A 25760-nucleotide genomic window follows, 5' to 3' on the forward strand; every position below is an offset into this window, starting at 1 on the left:
TCTTGGTTCATGATGGGCAGGTGCCTGAACTCAGAAGTGATTCAGCATAATTCAAGCAAAACATTAACACCTTCATTTTTGCACCACTTCAATATGTCAAGGCAGTTTGAAAATAAGAGTTTGGGGTTTTAATAAGTCGCTGTATTTTTTGTCTCTACCACTCAAGTCTCCTTTGCATAGTAAATTGGTTAAAACTATTGGTGCTACCTTAAAAAGTTTAGTCATATGACGCAGTTCATTTAAATAATAAAAGTGGTTATAATATAGTGGTGCTCATTTTTAATCTCTCTCTTCTTTTTTTTACAACAAAATACCGTCTTTTAATTCTTCTAATTCTAAAATGATTTATGCTGCCCTACATATAAAAGCAGTTAGTGATCACATGCGTAAATTCTAGCGTTTAGTCACCGTTGTATCATCTAAAATCCACAACAGGTACTGATGTGCTCGGACTGTAGTCCACCTGACTGTGTGGTTTCCCAGTAAGAGTTCACATGAACTAGTGCAGCTAGCTACCAGTTAAGTTGGCCTACCATGTCATGTCTTGACGTTCGTTCTACAGCCTCGTGATATTGGTAAACCTAACATGACGTTGCGGTCTCATGTGTGACAAGCGTTAATGTCGACCAATTGGAAACAAAGCTTTTTCCGGCTGAACCAATGGGATCGCCAGGCTTTCCTACGGAGGCGGTCTTTCTGAGAAACAGTGCGTATCGAGTTAGGTTGTTAGAAAGTTAATGGCTGGGGGAAAGAGATCCTCCTCAACCCTCGCTTCGGGAGAGTTTCTGGATTCCCTGAAGTAAAACACGCAAATATCCTAAAAGAAAGAGCCTGGACGGACGTTTAAGTCAACAGCTAGCTCGCTAACACGCGTATCGTGAACACAAGTATGCAGGATGCAGTAGCCGGGACGGCAATGCTGACGGACGGCTTCGAGGACGAGATTGACTCGGTGACTCCTCGCTCCCCAGTGGCAGGGATGGGGGTAGGAGCGACACCAGGAGGAGTCGGACTAGGGGGCATTGGGATCGGTGTCGGTGGAAAGAAAGTACGTTTGTACGGCGAACCAGGCGGACCTGCTGCAGAAAGACTGGATTTCAAACTGGCGGCCGCGGCCGTCCTCTCCTCGGGTCCAGGATCAGGCAGCGACGAAGACGAGGTTTCAGAGGTAGCTACGCTAAGCTAAGCTAGTTAGCTAAGCCTAACCAGAGAGCTAGGCAACATTCCTCTCCTAGCGCGAGCCGAATGCTAGCTAGCGCATTAGCTCGCGGTTGGCAGCCACCCCCTCCCAGGCCGCCGACATTACATAAAATAAACCAGCGCTCGAATCGAGGAACACCCCTCGTCGACTCTGGTGCTTGTGGGGGGTTGGATGTCGGTAATGTTTGGTGAGACGCGAGCAGTTGTTGACGCTAACCGGCTGAAATGTTTTATTTATGCAGCGCAGGCTTCGCGCAGGGCCTAGTTCGGGTGGAAGCGACGACGGCCTCGCTCGGCGCTGTCGTCTCGCAACACCCCATCACAAGTTTTGCAGCGCTCCCAACAGCTTTCCAGCCGCAGCAAACGAAAGCCGCCCGCGGACCCCCGGACGCACACGGGCGGCTACGATATCTGCCATTTCGTAGTTCTGGTGCAATTACGTCACTTTCCCCCCCCCCGATCGCGTACATTAACTCCGATCGTAGCCGCGCTAACTTTCAGATGCGGGCAGATTGTGTCTTTTTCTCCGCGGAACTACTTCGGGCCGTCGACGGTTGGTGTTGACAAATAAGCCAGCTGCTGGCGTTCTCGGTGCACCACCACCACGGGGCCAACTTGATTCGCGTTGTCAGACGAGAGCAGCAGCTACAGATCGTGTCTGAGGGGGTGTCCAGCGTCCCATGTGCGGGCAGTCGCACACGGGGACAGGTGTGGTGGCATGTCCTCGCCTCAGCGCCACACACCGTAGACAGGTTCCACATCAGCTCCGATGGACACACGGGCAGAAGGCCAAGTATTAGTCCTGCACAGCCCTGGTGCTATATGTCACCACCGTAGACGATAGTGTGACACGACGACCTTTGCGGGGGATTTGTGACAAAAACAAAACCAAATGATCAGGTGAAGGTTATTCGCCAGACTCTCCCTGCGCCAGCCCATAACCAGAGCATCTGTACTACATGTCTTGCCTAATGCGAGCGGTCAGTTGAAAGATGTCAGCCACACCATTGGCATGCAGTTGAGTTTACCTTAACACGTGAAGTCAGGAGATGCAGGAACAGGACTTAACTGGACTCGACGGGACTCAAACTGTCTAAACAAATATTTGACTTGTACGCACCCGCCACAGGTCTCCGCTAAATGGAATTGTCATGGCATGGATGGTGATATTCATTGTCATCTATGAGGCGATGCCGTATTTACATCATCGAGGAGTTATGGGTGCGGAGAGGAATGCGCATTACCTGTTGAGCCATCTCTAGTGTACGCCGCTAATATCTGAACTAAGAGTAAGTAAGTGTCCGTGTGAACAATAGTATGGTGGCCACAGCCAGACAAGTGAGGATGTCAGCTGACAGCAATGCCTAAAAAACTTGGCAGTTCCTGTCTGAGCATCAGCTGTGTAGCAGCAGCAGCAGCAACAGAGGGAAATATGGAGTTTGACAATTACATCTAGGGACAGTTTAATTGAGTCATGTTGCAAGTGTACGGCCACCGTGTCATGTTTCCTCACCAGGCCAGCCTGCCACATGAGCCTGAAGAGGAGCGTTTGTTGTGGTGTTTTACTCCAGTGGAGAACTCGCGGGTCTGGGCAGCAGCTAAAATCTGAGCCCCAGGATTAAGCAGATGCCATTCTAGGCCTTTCAGCTCTCTGGATACCAACACTCTGGGAACTGTAGTTCATTAATAGTCAAGACTGATGTCCATTGTTGATTATAAAGGTCTTTGTAGAACTACATTCCCCATGGGTGGTTGCACTCTATCGTATAGCTGAATTCCTCCACACTGCTGAGTGCTGACTCTCTCACAATATTTGCTCTCTCTACACCAGGCCCTCATGCCTGCTGCAGCGTATGGATGGACATAGACAAGGATTGTTACTGCAATCAGTCATTGTCAGATCTTATACAAACTGTTGAATGTCAGTAACTGTACTAAATATTTTTTAAATCTCACCACCTAGGCAGACTTTTTTGCCCAAGTCGACTGTAATATCTGTCAAATTTATCATTTTTAATATAGCTAATGAATATACTTGGTCTATGCAATAGGATCATTCATTAACTTGCACATTTCTTAAGCCAGCACAGTGTTTGGTACTATTTAATTAAGTAACTTGCTTGGAATTGTGTGAATTGGTCAGTGTCTATGCTTTATAAATATTCTTTCTCGCTAACATTGCAAATACAGGTGAATAAACTTAGGAGTAACCTCTAGATGAAAACCAAAACACCTTTTCCATAACAAAGTTTCGATCTCAGGACAGGTATCTGACAAATGTTAGAAGTTTACTATGAAGTTTTTCTACATTGAATACAATGCACAATTGAAACAGAAGCATCCACTAAAATTTGAAACACAAAAATTGAACCAGCTGTAATGCCGACTAAATACAAACAATTCAGTCAATTTATTGCGGTGGTGTTTGTTGACTTAAATAATTATGTTTTAAGTTTTGTACTGTTCACATCGGAAACGTGTTTAAAAAGCAGAGTAACACAGCCCTTTGTTTTTACATGATTACATGAAAAGCACATGGTTCTTAAGGTAAGGGATCTGTAAGGTAACTACATTTACATGTAAATATAGCTGCAAGTTATATATGGTTATAAATATTGATTGGGGCTAATGTAACATTACAGGACCTAGCTATTGAGGATAAAACATTGTTATGTCAGTTTATACATATGCTATATATATATGTAATATATATATATATGTAATATATATGGGAATTTGGACTCACTTTGAGTTTTTTCTGAAGAAAAAAATGTTTTTAATACACAATAACCAATAGGAGCAAAGCACAGGTATGAGACTGGTGCTGTACTCGGGGAGCTGACTCTCAGCTCAATCTCTCCATGTGTGCAGGGGTTGTAATTCCTGGCTGTAGTGCTTCCTGTGCTCTGACTGTCAGCCCTCTGCTCCTTTTTGCATCCCCTTTGTTGAAAGAAACTGTAAATAAACAAAGGCAGCATGCTTGGTCTTTTTATAGCTGGTGTGGGGAGGTCACTTTTATACGGAATAATAAAATTATTATTTGATGTATCAAGCAGCTTAATATAAATGTTTTCACACGGCTATATCACACTTTCATTTTAAGTTATTATATTAACTTGTATTCAGTTTTGCAAGAACTGTTCACGTTGTAGACTTGATGTAAAATGCAGCTGTTGATCAGATACTAACATGGAAATAACAGTCCACGGTCTAATTCTTCATTTTTTACCCTCCTTCCTTTATCTCTCTCAGGTGGAGTCATTCATTTTGGACCAGGAGGACCTGGACAACCCCATAATGAAGACGGCGTCAGAGTTGCTCCTGTCCAGCGCCACAGACGGGGTCGATTTAAGGACTGTTGATCCAGAGACACAGGCCCGACTTGAAGCTCTACTGGAAGCCGCAGGTTTGACTGCTTTGTCTGAACCTAAATTAGCTTTATAAGACTTGACACATGTTCATTTGCAATTGGCCACACCCATTTTCCTCCAACCAATCTTAATTTGGGCTTAAACATATAGTCATTTTGAATAGGTTAAAGCACATCTTTCTGCCTCAGCGTTTCCCCCTATCCAGTGTCCAGTCCTAACAATGGCTGGAGAGGTCCAGATTTGTATAACGCCTAAAGCGGAAATGGCAATAAAGAGAACCTGCTGGTTTTGCAAGTGTCATATCAGCACATAGTGTGAAAGTGATTTGGGTAAATCAGTTTGATTAAAATTTGTAATCTAGGTGAAAGAAGGTCTCGATAGATTAATCCATTAGGTCTGGGTGTCCTGGCCTCGTTTGGGCTTATGAACATTACCGGGCAGATTAACACTGCAACACGCTTGAGCCCCCACAGCTTGCTGAGAGCCTGTGTTGAACGGCTAATGGCTAATCTCATTCTATTCCCCTTTCTCCCTAACTAGTCAAAATGGGAGAGGTGGCACCTGACATTATTTGTTTACTAAAGTCTTAAAGATTGCGAAATAATAGCAGTATTAGTAACATCACCATTTAATGTCATTTTGATTTGTAAGCTGTTCTGGTGTGTTTTTGTAAAATATTAGCAGACGGGATGAGTGTCTGTGAATAGCGATTGTGGAAGGAAGATTTGGACAGTCTCGGTTTATTCCCAGCATGAACAAAGTAGTCAAATACCAGAGCTGTCATGACCATCACCAGGGAAGATGAACGCGTCTGGTGATGTCTGTGTGTCGTAGACGTCAGGCAGTTCTAGATTGAAAAGATTTGAAACCAAATATGTCTAATGTGATGAATCTGTGAGATTATTTAAAATTTAGTTTCCTAAATTTAGGAGATTATGAATGGAAAGGGCTACAGTTCCAACACATTTAATTTGTTTTGATTAAAGTAGACCTTTGGCACTTTAGCTTCATAATTAATGCGTCATTGTTTCATTTCCAATCCATTGTGCTGGATTACAGAGGAAAAACAACAATTTACGGTTGTTGAACCTTAAGCGTTTTGTTCACTTGGGGGATGAAGAGAGGTGTCATAGATAAAATAGACAATTATATCAGAGCTAACTGCAAAGCATAGCACATAAATCCACTTAAGGAAGGCTGTAAAATACTATTACATTCATTATTGTGTCAGATATAGTTCAATCTAAATTGAACTGATCGTACTATTGCAAGCCTAGTTTATGCTATGTGTGCATGATGCAGTTCTATAATGTAGATAGGAAAATGTTGTATTGTATACACTACACATCAGATTAGATATCCGTCTTTGTGATCCGGTCGTGAATAGTGTTTAGGCTAAAAATCTTGACAGCGACCCAGTCTGTCACCCAATTTCTTTTGTAACTGGAAGCAGTCCATGTTGCCCTCTGCAGCGATTGAGCAGGTGTGCATATGTGTGAGCATTTTCGTGCTCGAGTTCTTTTCTCTGTAGTCCTCACAGCCCTGCTTTCAATATTACCTCGCCATTTTATCTTATCATCCTCACCATCTTTTTTTGTGTTATACATTACACTACAGGTCCCTGCGGAGTTTGTGAACATGAATGGTGCTGTAGAGAAATATTGTGACATGTCCCTAAATTGTTGTTGTATAACAAGTGCACACACCACACTCCACGTCATACATGCCACAAGCATGGTGGTGACATGATATACATTTCTGCTGACTGTAGACAGTGGTAGAAAATATTAGCAGTTGTTTGTGGTCTAAAGTCGGGTGGTACTGTGTCTGTAAAAGAGTATACGAAATCTGTTAGCCGTGAGAGACAATACAGGTTTAAAAACATTAGAAAGGAGCGACACAAAAGGTAAGACATACCTCAAAATATTTTTATATCATAAAGAAATCCTTAAGGGAATCAACAATCTTTAAATATGAACAAATGTGTTTACAGTAATGACTCTCCAGAGTACTTTAAGAGCTAAAACCCTTATGTTTACTGCTTGGAGATCGCCTGTTGCTCTCCATCAAATCATGTGGGCATGCTGTCATGATGCATCCACTGGTAGAAAGGTCAGTTTGTTACAATGTCAGCCCAAGATTAATAAGATTTATATTCTCATATCTTGGCTGTTGCAGCGTCTGTCTTTTGCAAATGTTGCTCCTCTGTCAAACTTTGTCAATTTTGCACATAAATCTAACTCATAAATTCTCCCCAAAAACCATCAAACCCCGGTATTCCCATCTTTAACTGTCTCACCTCAGACCACAGTCCCCACCTGCTGCAGAGACACCTTACCTTAAAAGGCACGGCAGGTTTAAGACCTTTCAAACTCAGACTATACTTCATTACTGTAATGAAGTACAGTAGTTGCATACAAATGCTTAAACAACGTTTTCAAAGACAAATAAAGGGAGCACAAAATGTATTAATCAACAAAAGGGAATTGTTTTACTTTCGTCCTCTGCTTAGAAGTGGTAAATTCACAGTTTAATGGTTTAATAGATTATTTGCGTAGTTATCACGGATTAGCTCAGTGGGATAATTGAGCTTTTTTAATTTATCAGTATTGATAACCCACTTGTGAAGCACCTTTGCGTTATTGAGGTATACGTCTGATTCCATTTACTGTTTTGATTTTGTCAGAAAGGTCATGGGGTGATCTGGATGCAAAGTAGTTTTTCTATATATAAATAACAGATAGATGCTACAGGAAAAAAAATTGAATTAAGTCCCCAATTTATGTCTCCATATCTGTGGAGCTGCTACAAGATTTCATAACTAGTACGCAGTGTGTTTTATCTCTAGAAAATCATGTTTGTGTAAACACACAAAAAAAGGTGCCAAATAGATTCCCATCCTCATCATTTGTGTATTGTATAATTTATGTATAAGCTCGATATGAGACGATTAATGTCGAAGTCAATGAGCTTTAATATTGACTTGCTTGCAGTTCTGCGTTGGCTGTTCTCAAACAAACGTCTGAAATTTTAATTAGCAGCTTGGATAAAATTGTTTTCTCAGATGCATAGAGTACTGTTGGTACAGTGGGTGTAGGCCACTCAGTGGCTTGCCAGTAACTAGTTTGAGTTTAAGCACAACTAAAATATCTACTTGTACTCTAACTCCGAGTCTTGACCTCAATAAGAGCTCAATGTCCATTTCGCCAACATAGACTTAAACCTAAAAGGGCGAAGGTCAGTTATTTTTGTTCAAAGTTTGGTTTACAGCTAAAGAGATACATATTGTTTCATAAAATCCTTTTTATGAAATTTTTATATCTGAGGAATTGAGAGTGTTTCAACCCCCCAACGTTTAACCGGTCTGCTCTGTTGCAGTGAAGCTCGTACATTCTCTGTGACAAACATGTTACTGTAAAACATTAATGATCAACTTCCTCGACCTCTTGTTTCCCTCTGCCTTGGGGACGTTGCGAAATCCCAGTCTGAGAGCCGTACTAAGTTTAGACCTCGTCGCAGGCCTAGTGGTGAAAACACAGGAGTACCACGAGGACTGGAGCTCATATATGTCTGTCTAATGGATGGGTTGAGGCTGAGGTCGAAAAGTTCAAAGCTCACACTTTTTTTTCTTCTTTCTTGGCTCTTCTTGCTTAATTTTTCCACATGGTGTTAAAACATACCGCTACCACACAAACACTTGAACTGTTTTTTTTTATTGGTTGGGAAATGCTCCTTGTTCTGTCTTTTGAAAGAGATCTTAGCGAAAGCTGTTTTCTTTTACTCCTGCTTGCTCTTCACTCTTGTTCCCCTCTTTGGCTTTCTCTTCCATGAGAAACACTATTTTTTTCTTCTCATATGGCATTTTGTCTTCTTCCCAGCTATGCTTTTATCCCTTGCTGACCACTGTCTCCAGTTTCCGTTTCTCTCACATTCACTGCCTCTTACCCATCTATAATTCACACGGGATGTGAACTTTTTCTCTTCGATCATTAACAGCCGTGAACCTTGGTCTCCTAGAGTATAAACTTCGCATTACCTCTCTGACTGTATTCATTTTAGTTCAGGTCACAGATCTGATCGTTCCTGGACCATCCCACAGTAGCCCAGATATTTTGTACTATACCATTTGATCCAGTCATTGGAATAAATAAAGGAATCAAGAATCATAGATGGTGTATTGAAAGTAGTGAAGAAAGGTATTAAGCCATATTAACAAATGCTTGTGTGTGTTTTGTGTCTGTGTGTGAATTTTTTTTTTGTTCCTTTTTCCTATTTGTATGCTGCTACTAACCCTGGATTGGATTGGCTGGACTGGACTTGCTTCTTCATCTGGTCTGGTGTGATTATGCTCCCCCTGTGGTTTGCCTTGCCCCTTGCACCTCTGCCCTTTTGGTGTTCGGTAGGCATCGGTAAACTGTCCACTGCCGATGGTAAAGCTTTTGCAGACCCCGAGGTCCTACGGCGACTGACGTCATCTGTGAGCTGTGCCCTGGATGAGGCTGCGGCAGCCCTGACACGTATGAGAGCTGAAAACACACTCAACGCCGGCCAAGCCGACAAGTATGTATCTTGCCCATAGTGATGCTGGCATATGTCAGTTTATCTTGTTTATCCAGAATCTTTCAAATCTAAGTTGCATATACAGTGTATCTGCATGCATGTTTTTTCTTCTTTTTTACTTGTGAGGCGTTTGTGTGTTCACCTGTCACAGTGGCAGTAATTGTAGCAGTCTGGTTATTTTCAGCCGTAGTTTAGCAGAGGCGTGCTCAGATGGGGATGTCAACGCTGTGCGCAAGTTGTTGGATGAGGGACGAAGCGTCAACGAACACACGGAGGAAGGGGAGAGCCTGCTGTGCCTCGCCTGCTCGGCTGGCTACTATGAACTTGCACAGGTTTGTGAAAAGAAAGTTGCAGTGTGTATTAACGATTTTCGATTGCTGTGGGACAGCCCCCCATGCATGATTCTTAATCTTATAATTTCATCTTTTATCTTAAGGTTTTATTGGCCATGCATGCCAATGTGGAGGACAGGGGCATCAAGGGGGACATAACGCCACTTATGGCAGCTGCCAGCGGAGGTTATGTGGACATTGTCAAACTACTTCTGGTCCACGGAGCAGATGTCAATGCACAGTCCTCCACAGGTAAAAAAACCAAACCTTTTCATTTCTGTCTCTCTCTGCATCATTTACTTTACCCTCCATGTATTACACTCGGAGTAATCTCTCCACATGCTTCCAGGCAACACAGCTCTGACGTACGCATGTGCCGGTGGCTTCGTGGATGTGGTGAAGGTGCTTCTGAAAGAGGGCGCTAACATTGAGGACCACAACGAGAACGGACACACACCTCTAATGGAGGCGGCCAGTGCCGGCCACGTGGAAGTGGCCAGGGTACTCTTGGAGTATGGCGCTGGCATCAACACACACTCCAATGAGTTCAAGGAGAGCGCTCTCACGCTCGCCTGCTACAAAGGTCAGAATGCAAATGTAGTGTCTGTCCTCCTGATTATGTGATTTGTTTCTCTTCCTTTTAACCCGTTCTTTATTAAAATGTAAAAAAAAATTGTGTTCTGGTGGAAGGTTTAAAAAAAATATTTTTTTTGTTTGTCTGCTGCAGGTCACCTGGATATGGTACGTTTTCTGTTGGAGGCCGGAGCAGACCAGGAACATAAAACAGATGAGATGCACACAGCGCTAATGGAGGCGTGCATGGTGAGCATCTGACCCAAACCATACCATTATCTGAATATTACATAACAGGTCACTTATTTTACCAAATTTGATTCATACATATAATTCATACAAAATAACTTTTCAGGTTAACAATTTTCTAATGACTCAGTTTGTGTTAAAATTTCCTGACCAACATAATCCAAATGGTCACATTTTATAGTCACATTGTATATCTATACATTAACTTTTGTCCCTTGTCAATGCCCTTATTGTTAAAAAAAAAAAGATTGCCTCACCCAGCATTGTTTCACAGTGCTCCTCATGCCTCATGTTGTATGATTTGTATTTTAGCTTAGCTAAACAGCGATTTCCATGTATGTATTCATGTGCTTATCTCTACATTCTTTGTGTGTCTCGCTGTCCCAGGACGGCCATGTCGAAGTAGCACGGCTGCTGTTGGACAGCGGTGCTCAGGTCAACATGCCAGCTGATTCCTTTGAGTCGCCGCTCACCCTCGCAGCGTGCGGAGGACATGTCGAGCTGGCCGCCTTGCTCATAGAGAGAGGAGCCAACTTGGAGGAGGTGAGTGAAGAAACAATCATGTTAATATCAAGACAAGTATTGAAAAGACCATAAGATGAAGAAGAGGATGAAAGTTGTCCTTCTGACAGTTGTCTATCCAGAGCTGAGGGATGTAGCTGTTGACCAGTTTTTGGAAAGTAGAGGTTTTTCTTTTCAGAATATTATTTTTGGCAGTCAGACTGCCCTGCTTTTATGGGGGTATTGTGTTAAATACCATCACAGCCATTAGAGGTTAGCCAAGAGTTAGTATTTCCTAATGGGAAATGAGAATTTCAATTGTTATTGACATTAAAATGGCATTTATTAAACCAACTAATCTTAAAAAAAAGATCGGAGTAAGCAGGGAAATCTAGAATTTATTATGCAATATTTCACAACTGTAATTTAAATGTTTACAAAGGGAAAACAGTTTAGAATAGATCCCAGTGTCAAACAACTCCAGTTGAAATGATTGTTCCCTAATTGATACACAGACACAAGTGAAAGGCTTCTTTAAATGTTCTTCTATGTTTTCTTATCTGTTGCTTCTGTTTGTGTCTAGGTTAACGATGAGGGCTACACTCCCCTCATGGAGGCAGCTAGGGAAGGCCATGAAGAGATGGTAGCACTGCTACTGGCTCAAGGTAAACAAGCTTTGCCCCTATATCTGGGAAATGGGGGGAGTCAAATATCATTCAACTGAATAGTTCACACTAGTTTGGATTTGTCAGCCCGCAAAAACAGCCCTCTCTCAGTATTTCTCTGCCTTTTAGAAGAAATAACAGAATTGTAGCGTGACATAAACATGATTCTGGTCCTTTTATTTATACACGATTTACCCCCTTTTTGATACCAAACCAGTCACCAATCACCAACTGCTGTTGCACTGTTGTCCAGGTGCTAACATCAATGCCCAGACAGAAGAGACCCAGGAGACGGCTTTGACCCTAGCATGCTGTGGAGGCTTCTTGGAAGTGGCCGACTTCCTCATCAAGGCAGGGGCTGACATTGAGTTGGGCTGCTCCACTCCTCTAATGGAGGCTGCACAGGAGGGCCATCTGGAGTTGGTCAAATACCTACTGGCTGCAGGTGAGCGAGAAAAAGAAATGCAAGGCACTGCAGATCTAGGAGAACAAAGACAAAGAGTGTGTTTGGCTGCAATTAAGAATGTCTCAGTTATGCCTCAGGGCTTACAATCTTAATTGTTTGTTTTTATCTTTCAGGGGCAAATGTCCATGCCACCACGGCAACAGGTGACACAGCGTTGACGTATGCATGTGAGAACGGACACACTGATGTTGCAGATGTGCTGCTGCAGGCTGGAGCCAACTTGGTATGGCACACTCTTACATCCTCTTTGTCACTCTGGTTTCTTTTGCCTTTTGTTTTACATAGGTTTAGATTGACACACACCAGAGCTATAACAGATACCTGTCTTTTGTTTGCAAATGCAAATTATATAAACTGAACAGTCTGTGGGTAGAAAGCAAGAGATTGTAGGAGTTCAAGCTTCTTACTGTTGAGTCATTTAAACAAATCTTTTCTTACTTTTGGTCTCAACTAAACTTTAACTAACACATTTTCGTCTTTGTCATCAAGGAACACGAGTCTGAAGGGGGGCGGACGCCCTTAATGAAGGCAGCAAGGGCGGGACATCTCTGTACTGTGCAGTTCCTTATCAGCAAAGGTGCGTTATTAATTAGCTGAAAATTAAAATCGACTTTTTCTGGAAATTATTTTTAAAGGAAGGTTAGAGCTAAGTGAAGGTTAAGTTAATGAAATGATCTAACATTTCTAGTTTAGCTTGGTCAAATATTTTTTACTTTCAGTTAATTTGACTTGTTTCAATGGAAACCTGTGAAGCAGCTCTCCAATCCAGGCAGGGGCAGTTTTGAAAAGAATAGTATAATTGAAACAGCTACATAAATAATGCTGATCTAATAATATGATGAGATCAAAAGCTTAAAAATATATTTGATTGATTTCAACAATTTGACTGGAAGATGCCTCCTTCTGGAAGGATGCTGATCATTATGACAGTGCTTAAAAAAGTTTTTCTCCAATTCTGTAGAACGTACTGTGATATAACACCAATAATACATTTCTTAATAATTGTTACTTAGTACGTTAACTGAATCAGTGAATTTACTCACTTTCTTTTTTGACTGACTCATCCTATTGGACGATACTTTTTTAGCACATATTATTACAGCTAATTGATTTGGATTAGGGACCTGAAGGGTTTTCCTTTGGTGAACAGAACAATTAGTCACATTTCATATATAGTGTATTAATTTTTTTTACCCTCCCCTTTATCCTGTCCAGGTGCTAATGTGAACAGAGCTACTGCCAATAATGATCACACAGTTGTGTCTCTGGCGTGTGCTGGAGGACATCTGGCTGTGGTGGAGCTGCTGCTGGCGCATGGGGCGGATCCTACACACAGACTTAAAGTAATGCCCACACACTGGATATTGATTAGACCAGTTAGAATATTGAAGCTTGTCTATTTGTTTGTAACAAAACACATCATTGAAATGTCTTATGTTTGCTCATTGTAGGACGGGTCGACCATGTTGATAGAAGCTGCTAAGGGTGGCCACACCAACGTTGTGTCCTACTTGTTAGACTACCCCAACAACATCCTGTCTGTCCCAGCCCCCGACCTCTCCCAGCTCACTCCCCCCTCGCAAGATGCCTCTCAGGTAAACGCCGCAATAAATCACACTTTTTATTGATGTTCTTCTGTAAAATCCATTGGAAAACCGACTGTTCTTTTTTTTAATGGCTTAAACTAAACATGTCTTCTGCCATGACAGGTTCCTCGTGTCCCAATCCAAGCTCTCGCCATGGTAGTGCCCCCTCAGGAGCCTGACCGAGCACCGTCAAACATCGCCACACCCCCACCCATCTCCAGCAAAAGTAAACAATGCTACATGTCATCCAGTCAGTGTACTGAAGAAATAGATATGTGGACTTCACTCAATTATTAATATTAACAATTCCTAATCCTCAACCTCTTTGATCCCCCCCCAAATCCAGGCATGTCTAAACAGAGACAAGCATCCCTTCAGCCCGGCGTCCCCACCTCGGTTGGTAGGGGGCCTGAAGCAGAGCCTCTGCCGCCCTTCCACTTGTGCCAACCTCTAGAGTGCATTGTGGAGGAGACGGAGGGGAAGCTCAATGAGCTGGGCCAGAGAATCAGTGCTATTGAGAAGGCCCAGCTTCAGTCACTAGAGCTCATTCAGGGGGAGCCGCTCACCAAAGACAAGATCGAAGAGCTGAAGAAGAGCCGAGAGGAGCAGGTATGACCCATCACCCGCTTAAGCTCTGTTCTCATTTTTTAATGGATATAACCAACCAGCAAATTCACACTGAAATATTATTGTGCATGCATAACAGAGTATTACAAGTTAAGTTGGCTGTTACTTAATTAGGTGCAGAAGAAGAAGAAAATCTTGAAGGAGTTGCAGAAGGTGGAGCGCCAGTTGCAGCTGAAAACACAGCAACAGTTCACCAAAGAGTACATGGAGGCGAAGGGCTTAAAAGAAGAGCAAGAAGCCGGACTGAGCCAGAGCCCAGGGCCCGGAAGTACGACGTCTGCCCCAGGCCCCCTTTCCGCCACACCAGGTTCCCAAGTACTAACCGGATCCGACACGGATGAAGAGGCCAACAGAGATGAGGAGCAGCTGGAAGAGGACGGGGAAGAGGTGAAACTTTCAGTATTTTATTTATTTATTGTTACGATGTTAGTTCTGATTCCTCTTACCCAATGTTTATAGATCTGAGAGAATGAAGATGTTTTCTGTATGTTTTCAGGATGAGGAAGACGATGATGAAGAGGAAGGTTCGGAGGAAGAGGCAGATGGTGAAGAGGAAGATTACCCCAAGCTTCCTCAGGTGGGTACAATCCTCTACAGGGATGGACCACAGCCGCCACAGCAGCCTCCTCTGCCCCCTTCGCCACAGGCCCAACCTCAGCCTCCTCCTCCGCCTCATCAGACTGCCTTCGTCCCTATCCAACCCCTGCCAGACTACAACCCCACAGACTACCCTGGAAGTACCAGCCCAGAGTTGCAAAGGGTACTCGTGGGTCAGCAGATGCTGGGCCAACAGCAGCAGGGCCAGGGTCAACAGTTGGCTGGGTTAGGCCCAGGAATGATACCTCAGCAGGCCCCAGATGGGCTCATGGTAGCTACACCTGCACAGACGCTCACAGACACGCTGGATGACATCATGGCAGGTGAGTGCATTTCTTTTTCTTTTGATTTGCAATTGTTTTTGACTCCTATTCGATGAAAGTGACGTCTTAATCCCTAATCTGAATGTATAGGTTAAACTTTTTTAAATTTTCTTTTCCTATTACAGCTGTGAGCAACCGCGTACCCATGCTGAACACTACAACCTCACCCACGCCCCTGTCCCAGCCACCCACACAGACGTCTGCAAACATCGCCTCTCCCCCTTCAGTCCTGCCCCTCTATCCCTCTGTTGACATAGATGCACATGTAAGACACATTGCCATTTTGACATCACAGAAATCTTAGAATTGACCTTTCATTTGAGTACATGTGTGCGCAAAGTCCTCGACCCTGCTGAGAGATGTTTTGTTCCCCACAGACGGAGAGTAACCACGATACAGCGCTGACGCTGGCATGTGCTGGAGGACATGAGGAGCTTGTGTCTGTCCTCATTGCAAGGGGAGCCAACATCGAGCATCGTGACAAAAAAGGTATTTAAGTGCTAAGATAATTTTGTTTGTTGCACAATAAGGTTGTTTAATTCAGTAAGTGTTTTTATATATCACACAATCCGTTAACTGTTACATCCCCTCGGCTTTCCACAGGTTTTACCCCTCTGATCTTGGCTGCCACTGCCGGCCATGTGGGCGTGGTGGAAGTGCTCCTGGACAAAGGGGGTGACATTGAGGCTCAGTCAGAGAGAACCAAAGACACACCCCTCTCCCTGGCCTGCTCTGGAGGACGCCAGGAGGTAAACACTTTGTCTTTGAGTTTACCTTCAAGTTAGTGACATTGTGTTTGTTTGCGCCACTTAAACTGTTGTGTAACTGTGTTGGACAGGTTGTTGAGTTGCTGCTGCTTCGGGGAGCCAATAAGGAACACCGCAACGTTTCAGACTACACGCCCCTTAGCCTGGCTGCTTCTGGGGGTTACGTCAACATCATCAAAATACTCCTCAATGCTGGAGCCGAGATTAACTCCAGGTGAGGGACAAGAGTATCAGAGTTCATATTGGCCCCTTGGCATGAGTGAAACGTTTCCACCCATGTGAGTTTCATCATGAGGATAACATCTTGTGTGACATCATTGTTTTAGTTCCTGAAAGTGAATGAGTTTGAACTTTGGATTTTCTTCTTTGAACATTTCATTTTCATTTCATTTCACATTAACAAACAAATACAGCATCACTGTAGAATGTGCTTTTGGGTTTTAGCTGCACCCTTGAGTCAAAACTTTGTGATTACCTCTGTTGTAAATGTGGTTTGAGGAAGCCATAAAGCATTAACTTCCCAGTCAAGGTTTTATAGCAGTCATTACTTTGATAGATGAACTACATGCTAAATTACAATTGCCGTGAAGTGGTAATATTTATTGAAACCAAAAAAAAATATTTCAAAAATCAATCTTATATCTCTAAAAGGTTTGTTTGTATACTTTCTCACCAGGACTGGCAGTAAGTTGGGGATCTCCCCTTTGATGCTGGCAGCTATGAATGGTCACGTACCAGCAGTGAAGCTGTTGCTAGATATGGGCTCAGACATCAACGCCCAGATTGAGACCAACAGAAACACAGCTCTGACCCTAGCCTGCTTCCAGGGACGGGCTGAAGTCGTCAGTCTGCTGCTTGATCGCAAGGCCAACGTTGAGCATCGTGCTAAGGTGAAGAGACGAACCAGAATTAATATTAAATTATATCTTCGCAGGCCACTGTGGTCTGAACCTGTAATTCTGTACCTGAGATGAGTCGGAAGAGTCCACATAATAATTGCAATCTCTTTTTGCTAATTGATGCCTCGCTTCATGCAGACTGGTCTTACTCCTCTGATGGAGGCAGCTTCGGGAGGTTATGCAGAGGTGGGCCGAGTGCTGCTGGATAAAGGCGCAGATGTTAACGCTCCCCCTGTCCCCTCATCCCGAGACACTGCCCTCACCATTGCTGCTGACAAGGGCCACTACAAGTTTTGTGAGCTGCTAATCAACAGGTGAGTGCTCTTGGGTGTTTTTTGTACAAAACCGTATTCTTGTTTTTGTTTTCATGAAAAGATATTCCTCAGTCGCTTCTGTTGTTTATATTAGCTTTTACTATTATAGTATTTAGTACTGTTTTACAAGTTTTATTGCAACACTTACACAACACAGCGCACTTTCTTTTGGTGATTTTGGTGTGGGTAATTAATTCAGCCTGTGGCTAATCACCACCATCTTCATCCTTTTTTTCAACCTTGTCAGCTGCGTTCCTAAAGGCGACCCTTCCTCCTGTCTTTGCAGGGGTGCCCATATCGACGTGCGAAACAAGAAAGGGAACACTCCTCTGTGGCTGGCGGCAAACGGTGGCCATTTTGACGTGGTCCAGCTCCTGGTGCATGCCAGTGCCGACGTGGACGCAGCTGACAACCGCAAGATTACCCCACTCATGGCTGCTTTCCGCAAGGTGCAGTGTTTACCATAAACTGTGATTGGTACTGTGTCATGGCTGCACCCGTCGGTTACTAACTATTTAATTTAACATTTTTCAGGGTCATGTAAAGGTGGTGCAATATCTTGTGAAAGAAGTCAACCAGTTCCCATCAGATATCGAGTGCATGAGATACATCGCCACAATTGCTGACAAGGTAAGAATGAATGTGCCTTTCATTAGTGTGCTACATCTATTGGAATTGACAGACGTGGTTGAGATATTAGCAGAGCTCTAATTCCAGCCACTCCCTTTTGTTGCAGGAGCTGTTGAAGAAGTGCCACCAATGCATGGAGACCATCGTCAAAGCCAAAGACCAGCAGGCAGCCGAGGCCAACAAGAACGCGAGCATTCTCCTCAAGGAGCTAGACTTGGAGAAGGTAAAGCCAGAATACTATGGCTGTTCTTTTGGAAGTCAATGCATTCTGAATACACTGCAAGGTTGTAGACAAACATGGCTCTGTTTTGTGTGTCAGTCCCGAGAGGAGAGCAAGAAGCAGGCTCTGGCTGCCAAGCGCGAGAAGCGTAAGGAGAAACGCAAGAAGAAGAAGGAGGAGCAGAAGAGGAAGATGGAGGAGGAGGAGGGGCAGAAAGTCAAGGAGGAGTTCTCTGAGATGCAGGAGCAGAAGGAGGATTCAGCTGACGGTAACCTTTTCTGACTTTTTGCTATAAAGAGAGTGCAGAATTGGAGCTTTCTAATAACTACAGTTATGTTGTACTTTAATTAATTGGTTTCCTGTTTCAATTTTACCTTTTCCCCCCTCCCTGTAGAAAGTGAGGTTCCTATTGAGCCTCCCAGTGCAACCACCACCACCACCATTGGTATATCTGCCACCTCTACCACTTTCACTACAGCTTTTGGTAAGAAGCGACCTGGTGTGGCCACTACCCCAAGCACCAATCGCAAAAACAAAAAGAACAAGACAAAGGACTCGCCCAATGAACCCATCATATTACAGGATCCGCAGGTGAGCACAGCGTCTTTGTTTTCGCCCTTGCTGATTCATGCTTTTTTCGATTTGATAATTCAAAATGTATGTGCTAGACCTTTCAAAACATTATGGTGACACGTTTAATTTTCCTTTTTTTAGGTCGCACTAGCACAGCACAAGGCTGACAAGAATAAGATCCACGGTGAGCCGCGGGGTGGGGGTGGGGGAGTGACGGGAGGCAACAGCGATTCTGACCCCTTGGATAGCACCGACTGTGCCAGTGAGAGCAGCAGCAGCGGGGGCAAGAGTCAGGAGCTCAACTACCTACCTGACCTCACCTCCTCAGCCTCCTCATCCTCCTCCTCTTCCTCCTCCTCCTCCTCCTCAGCCCCCTCCTCAGGGGCAGCCCAGGCCATCCTGCCTGGCCCCGAGAAGAGACACTGTCCTCAGCCACAGACTGATGGCAAAATGGACAGCAAGGTCACAGTCTCCATCTCCAAACCAATGCAGAAGTGAGTCCCCGATGGAGCAGAGCACATTTATCATCTGACATGGAGCGTGTGCGCACGCGTTTGCGCAAAATGTATTGTTAAATTGCAAACTTATTTCAAAGCATGTCAACCGACATGAAAAATAACCGTTTACATCTTTGTTATTGTGATCAACCTGATCTTTTGCATATATTGTCACAGAGCTTCAGACATGAGCGACTCCACCTCCAACTCCTTGCCCTCTCCATTCAAGACCATGGGTCTTCCCGTCACCTCACCCAACAGTAAGCTCAGCCTCACGAGCCCCAAGAGAGGCCAGAAGAGAGAAGAAGGTTGGAAGGAGGTTGTCAGAAGGTCAGTTTATTTAATTATACCCTTTTACAATGCATCCTTTGCCTGGGTTCTGATACATACGTTTTACGCAGTGTGCACACATTTTGTAAGAGAGATTAACTTTCTTCTGTGTCCATGTGGAACTTGTTTGAAGGATTGCACTGTGGAGCATATAAATTCGATTTTATGAATTGTATATCATTTAAACGTAAATGAAAATCACCAGAGTTACTACAGGCCAGGGCACACACAAACTGATAAATCACTGACCTTTGACTGCTTCTTTTGAAGATCAAAGAAGCTGTCTGTGCCAGCCTCCGTCGTGTCTCGAATCATGGGCAGAGGCGGCTGCAACATCACCGCCATCCAGGACGTGACAGGAGCTCACATTGACGTGGACAAACAGAAGGACAAGAACGGGGAGAGGATGATCACCATAAGGTAAAAAACAATGCCCCCCGGTGGACTGCAAACACCCCTGCAGCTGTAGCACAACACTTATTTAGATGCATAAAAGAAGTACGCCCCTATTAGATGATGTAATTTATCTTTACTGGCCAGTCCAACAATGCAGTAGTCTAGCACTTGTTTTGAATTGTGGGGGTGGGGGGGCTCTGTGTTTTATGTTGGTAGGCTTCAGGGAGATTTAATTTTTTATCCTCTTTCATCTCAATGTCATTAGATACTGTAACTCTTTTTGGCAAAACATCTGATGTCCTTGCCATATCAATGCCGAATAGACAAAGAATGCTAAAGATGAGCACCGCAGGGAGATGGTATAACAGTAAAACAGTATAAATCACCCACATAAAATGATCAGTGCTCTTCAGAATGCAAGGTCTTTTACACTTTTTCACTCAAACTTTTCGTCCCTGTTCAGCATTACAAATTCGTTGTGAAAGAGTAAAGAGTCGTGCTAGTGTGACCCATGAAAATGTTTAGTGTGTAGCCCTTGATGGATGTGGTGCCGGCATCTCTACCATTTATATAAAGACAACTTTCCACATTTGCTATTGCTACTTTGTAGGTCAAGTCATTAACATTGCACCAAGACACTAGAGTCTGATAAGAATGCTGATACCTACAACTGGTTTAATAATGGAATGTGCCGCAGACCACTGGAGAAACTAAACGCTGAATCACAATTTCAAATGTCAACCACGAGGCTCAGGGGGGAGGTAGTTTGATCCGTCACGAAACAAAGACAGATTATGTCATAAATTTTTTTTATGTGTTATGCATTGTAACACGAGCGTGGTCTGAAGAAAGTCTGCTTTGTGGTTTCAGAGGAGGGACGGAGTCTACGAGGTATGCAGTCCAGCTGATCAATGCTCTAATCCAAGACCCGGCCAAAGAGCTTGAGGATCTTATCCCGAGGAACCACATCAGAGCCCCCGGCTCCAAAACCACCTCCGCTTCCTTCGCCAGCTCCACTGGGGCCACCAGCGGTTCAGCCACTGGACCAAAGGCCCTGAGCTCGTTAGTCAGCTCCACAGGCGTCTCGTTCCAGGCCTCCTCATCCTCATCTTCATCGTCCTCTCAGGCCGGAAAGATTGGGAAGGGGCTGTCGTCCAACGTCAGACAGCCTTTCCCTGTGTCTTTGCCCTTGGCGTACGCCCACCCTCAGCTCGCTCTACTCGCTGCTCAGACCATGCACCAGATCAGACACCCTCGTCTACCCATGGCCCAGTTTGGTGGCACCTTCTCTCCCGCCGCCAGCACCTGGGGACCCTTCCCTGTGCGTCCAGTGAGTCCCGGCAGTGCCAACAGCTCCCCCAAACACAACGGAGGAACCAACAGCACCGGATGCCAGGCCAGACCCAACTCAACTCACAATGATCACGGCAACACAGCCAGTACAGGAGCCCCAGTTACAACCACCAACACCACCACCACCAGTGCTCCCAACACGTCTTCAGCTGCAGGCTCACCTCACACTCCCAACCCTACCCCGTACAATCCCCAGCCGAGCATCCCCACCCCTTCCTCTGTCAGAAAACAGCTCTTCGCCCCTGACCCAAAACCTGCTGGTGTCACCTCTGTGTCTGCTGCTGCCACTGCAACCAGTGGCACTAATGCAGCACGAGGCACCGGTTCTCCTGCACATCACAGTTCCACTATAACTACCGCTAATGCCTCTCAGCAGCCAGTCGGACCCATCTCACAGCCCCCTGTCCAGCCAGCTAAAACGGAGCCCAGTGCCGTTGCGCCTCCTGGAAAAGACAAGGCCTCTCTACCTGTAGAGAACCAGCCTGTTTCTGTCAGTGAGAGCATCAACTCTGTGGGTTTCAATGCCCCTTCCATGGCTTTACATCCAAAGCCAGAGCAGCGACAGCAATTACCTCCCCCTCCCTCCTCTGTACCGTCCACAGAGGCTCCACCACCCCTGCTCAACCCACAACACAGCTCCCACCTCCCCTCGGCGCCTCCACCTGTTCTGTCACACAATGTTGCACACCCCAACAACACAGTACCCCATTTCTCAGCCCCTGCGCCCAGAGTCTCCCATCGTATGCAGCCACAAGGGCCTTACTATTCCCTTGCTGAACAGCAGCAGACACAACAACAACAACAACAACAGCAGCAGCAGCAGCAGCAGCAGCAGCAGCAGCAGCAACAATCTGTATTTGTGCCCTTCAACCCTCAGCAAGAACCCCCGAAACAGTCCCAAAACCAGACGTCCCAGCCCACAAGTTTGCCTCCACAAGCCCAAACCCAAGGCTCGCTCCAGGTCTCTGCTAACATGGGTATGATGAACGGTTCCCAGATGCATCATGTGGCCAATGCTGGCAAACCTCAGCAGTTACCTCCCAACTTTGGCCCTGCAGGCCTCTTCAACTTCAGCAGCATCTTTGATAATAATAGCCAGGTACGTTAAAGTCAAAGTTTTATTATCAGCATTAGCCTGCTATCGTGTGTTGACTTGTTCATGTTCTTCTGCAGTTACTTAAAATAACACAGAAGGAGATTAAGTAGTTGAACAACATTACCAAAGATGCAATTTGCTGCCTGCCAGTGTTTCTGATGCTCGTGTTATCTATTGTGCTCTCCTGCAGGTTGGAAACAATCAGGTGTGGGGTGCATGCCACCTGCCTGCTCGCTCACCTCCAGAGCAGTCCTACTCGGCCCCACCAGCCTACATGAGCATGGGCCAAATGGAGAATATGATGCCCCCACCTCCTCCAGACAGCTCCAAGGCCCCTGGCTACCGCTCTGCCTCCCAGAGGATGGTCAACAGCCCCATCGGTACGTTTCTTCAACTTCATACATGGTCTGTTGTGAATCCCTCTGAGATTAAGAATTTGTGTTTAAGATGATCCTATATATAAAAGAGCAATATAATATATATAATAAATGTAAGTACATTACCTTTGTTTAGCTGACGCTTTTGTCCAAAGCGACTTAACAATTAGTGCATTCAACGATGGAGATATTTCCCAAAAAGTGCAAGAATCATGGGAGTACATAAAATGTTTATGGATTTATAGCCAAGTGAATACATCCTATACACGTGACAAATGGTGGCCAGGTCGAAACACATTTTCACATAAGTGTCTGAAGTGAAGTTCTGAGTTAGTTTGTATGGAGCTCTCTGACTTTCTGTGATTGTCTGCACCCACAGCTTTGACCAGCTACGCCACCAGTATCTCTGGCAGCCCCGTGTATCTGCACGGTCATACAGGGGTTGGCACACCCTCCTTCAGCAGACAGCACTTTTCCCCTCACCCATGGAGTGCATCCACATCAGGTGCTACACATTATTTCCTTATAACCGGTCAGCCTCCACGGATCTGTTGCATATTTAAGATAGTCGTTGTCTAAACGTACCTCGTTTGTCCTGTTACCCCTTTTTAAAGTCTAAACCGGTTAATTTTCTCTGTTGCTTTTCCTCGGTCAGTGCGAACCAATCTTTTATCCATACTTTGAAATGTGTGATCTGATCTGCCACTAACTGTTTCTCCCTATACCGTCTCTTCTCCACCAGGTGAATCTCCTGTCCCACCTCCCTCTACAGTGTCATCCTCTGCCCTGTCCACATCCGCTGTGGCCCCTCCCCCCCAGCCTAAGCCAGGCAGCTCCTCTCAGCAGGACCGGAAGGTTCCCCCCCCAATCGGCACAGAGCGGCTGGCCAGGATTAGGCAGACGGGTTCAGTCAACCCACCTCTGCTCACAACCAGCTACACGGCGTCTGTTGGACAGGGAGGCATTTGGTCGTTTGGGGTTGGCAGCGCTTCGGGTAAGAGCAGATACTGTTTTGGTGTTTCGTGTTCCTTTTTTGTTTCTTTCAATTAAGACCAAGGGCAATGGTGTAAACAGTAATTGTAGATGTGTGGATGTTGATCCAAACATCCAAACCTACATATTGGTCTCAGTAACTGTGAGAGCCAGTGATGAAGACAATAACCCCTTTTGCGTCTTTGTGCAGAAGCTATGTCCGGTTGGTCCCAGCCCCTGATGAGCAGCCACATGATGCATCCCCAGCTCCAGGCAGAGCAGTCTGCCTTCTCTCAGCACCAGCCCATGGAGCAGGATGACACCGGCATCGCAAACCCGGCTAACAACTACCACCAGCCGCAGCATTTGCCCAACAGTTACATGGACTTCCCAAAGGTAACGCAAAGCCACGGCTCTGTAGATGATTCAAACTCTGTTCCTCTTCCGTGCACATGTTTTAACAGTGACTGTCACTGTGTGTTTAGGGGATACCTATGTCGATGTATGGAGGAACCATGCTGCCCCCTCATCCTCCCATGGGAGAGGGGCCAGGGGGGCCGATGTACAATGGTTTGCACGCTGGTGACCCCGCATGGAGCCCTATCATCAAAGTGGTCCCAAACAATGCAGATAACTCTGACCCACAACAGCAGGTAAATGTCTTCTATTTTATCTATATCTTTGATGTCTAATCATATGATTAAACGGTCTGGCTAGTATTGCTGCCATTTGTCCGATTTAATACTTGATGAGATAAGTTCTAACATGTTCCCCTTATTGATTGTTTCTCCTTCAGGTGTGGCCTGGTACCTGGGCACCTCACGTGGGCAACGTGCACCTGAACCACGTCAACTAGACGGCGTCCACAGCAATCAAACGCACACAGCATGACCCACAACGCAAACACCAATTATCAACTGACGAATATGACCGATTGAGACCAAGAAAAAAGAAAAAGAAAAGAAAAACGTACAACATGTTAACTTTAGTAGAGACCTGAGAGTGCAGAGCAGAGGTTGAAGAATTGGAAGTTCTCTTGACGCCATTCTTTGATGTGCCTATCTCAGACGACGAAAGAGAAAATTGGGCAAGAGCTGTTATCAGTGTCCCGATGATGCAAACAAACGTGCGCGATCACCTGTTTAACAGGATCCATTCTCTGCGTAGTTTAGCGATTTTGACTTAAACCCACATACACCGTTCTTGGGCGACAGGGGTGCTCAACATGAAGTAGCTATTTAAACTTGGCCCAGAACTAGATGATGATTACCTAAAGAGAAAGAGAAATCAGAACCTTTTAGAGTGGTAAATACATGTATAATTGTTTACATACTAAAAAGGGTTAAAATGAGAGTAAATTTCATGTCGTATAGTGGCTCTACTTTATGTAGCCTGTATTAATGTGAAATATTTACCTTAATATTCAATAAAAAGATTGAAAAGTAGTTGTGTGTTGTTCTTCACTATGGATTTTAATGTTTTTATTGAAGTCGGGAGACTTGGAACACATTCTCATCCAATGAATTTGTCACTTTTGGTTTCGTCTCGCTGACTATCTCTTCACAGCTGGATTTTCGGTCTTATCTTCAGACTTTATGGTCACTGATTTGCCCTAAAGAACAGGAGATACATGTCTGTTTCCAACCTAAAATACATCATCACTGCTGATCTATTTCACATTCAATGATCATTTCACCCATGGGTTTCAACAAATAATCTGATACAATGCTGCCACTCAGTGGAACGAGTTAGGATGATTGGGCAAACATTTTCACATACAATCACTAAACTTCCTGTCTACAGCAAATATTCCATGATCAAATAAACTGTGGTCCTACATCATGGCAGATTGCAGTGTCCAAGGGAATTTCTTACAGCATGTATTTAACTTTTCTTGTATGTCATGTGCTGTAGGTCTTGTTTATTTACTCATCAGGAACTATAAATTATAAAAAGAACAATTCATTTTTTTCTTACTTTAATCTTTTGTAATCGTGTTGGAATATGTAACCTCCCTGTGTCCTTTAACCTATTGCATAAGAACAAACAAGAGTCAAAGCAAGATGTCAAGTGAGAATAGTAAGGCTATGTTAGATTCAGAAGTTCTTTAATTTGGAACAACAGCTACTAAAAAAATGTCGAGGATGGTACGAAACGTAATTCTTTATGTTTAATAGTGCAACAAGTATTAGCTGTTGCTTGTATACATACATTTTAATCTGTAATCTATGTTCAGATAAATTGATACAGACCAGTGGCATTCATCGTTCTATCCATAAGAAATGG

General features: G+C 44.4%; 1 protein-coding gene across 5 annotated transcripts; it reads left to right on the forward strand.

Moving 5' to 3' along the window:
* The first annotated feature begins 715 nt into the window (after positions 1-715).
* Positions 716-24919, forward strand: ankhd1 (ankyrin repeat and KH domain containing 1). 5 transcript variants are annotated; one of them, XM_047334257.1, is made up of 39 exons: positions 716-1168; positions 4453-4606; positions 8975-9131; positions 9301-9463; positions 9568-9715; positions 9813-10046; positions 10191-10285; positions 10667-10828; positions 11370-11451; positions 11705-11896; positions 12031-12140; positions 12407-12494; positions 13133-13260; positions 13369-13512; positions 13627-13729; positions 13850-14112; positions 14245-14517; positions 14627-15050; positions 15176-15315; positions 15428-15539; positions 15654-15799; positions 15889-16031; positions 16494-16707; positions 16855-17030; positions 17317-17479; positions 17565-17660; positions 17767-17883; positions 17980-18148; positions 18275-18471; positions 18595-18947; positions 19128-19280; positions 19551-19700; positions 20547-22128; positions 22316-22505; positions 22882-23007; positions 23245-23496; positions 23686-23870; positions 23960-24127; positions 24271-24919. In XM_047334257.1, exons 1-39 carry the CDS (start codon positions 890-892, stop codon positions 24328-24330), a joined length of 8091 nt encoding a protein of 2696 aa, XP_047190213.1. In that variant the 5' UTR covers positions 716-889; the 3' UTR covers positions 24331-24919. The 5 variants fall into 5 exon arrangements, with proteins under 5 accessions (XP_047190213.1, XP_047190214.1, XP_047190215.1 ...); XM_047334258.1 differs by having other exon boundaries at positions 23689-23870; XM_047334259.1 differs by having other exon boundaries at positions 10673-10828.
* Positions 24920-25760: the final 841 nt, after the last annotated feature.

Source organism: Scophthalmus maximus, chromosome 9, assembly GCF_022379125.1.
Source record: "Scophthalmus maximus strain ysfricsl-2021 chromosome 9, ASM2237912v1, whole genome shotgun sequence".
NCBI lineage: Eukaryota > Metazoa > Chordata > Actinopteri > Pleuronectiformes > Scophthalmidae > Scophthalmus > Scophthalmus maximus.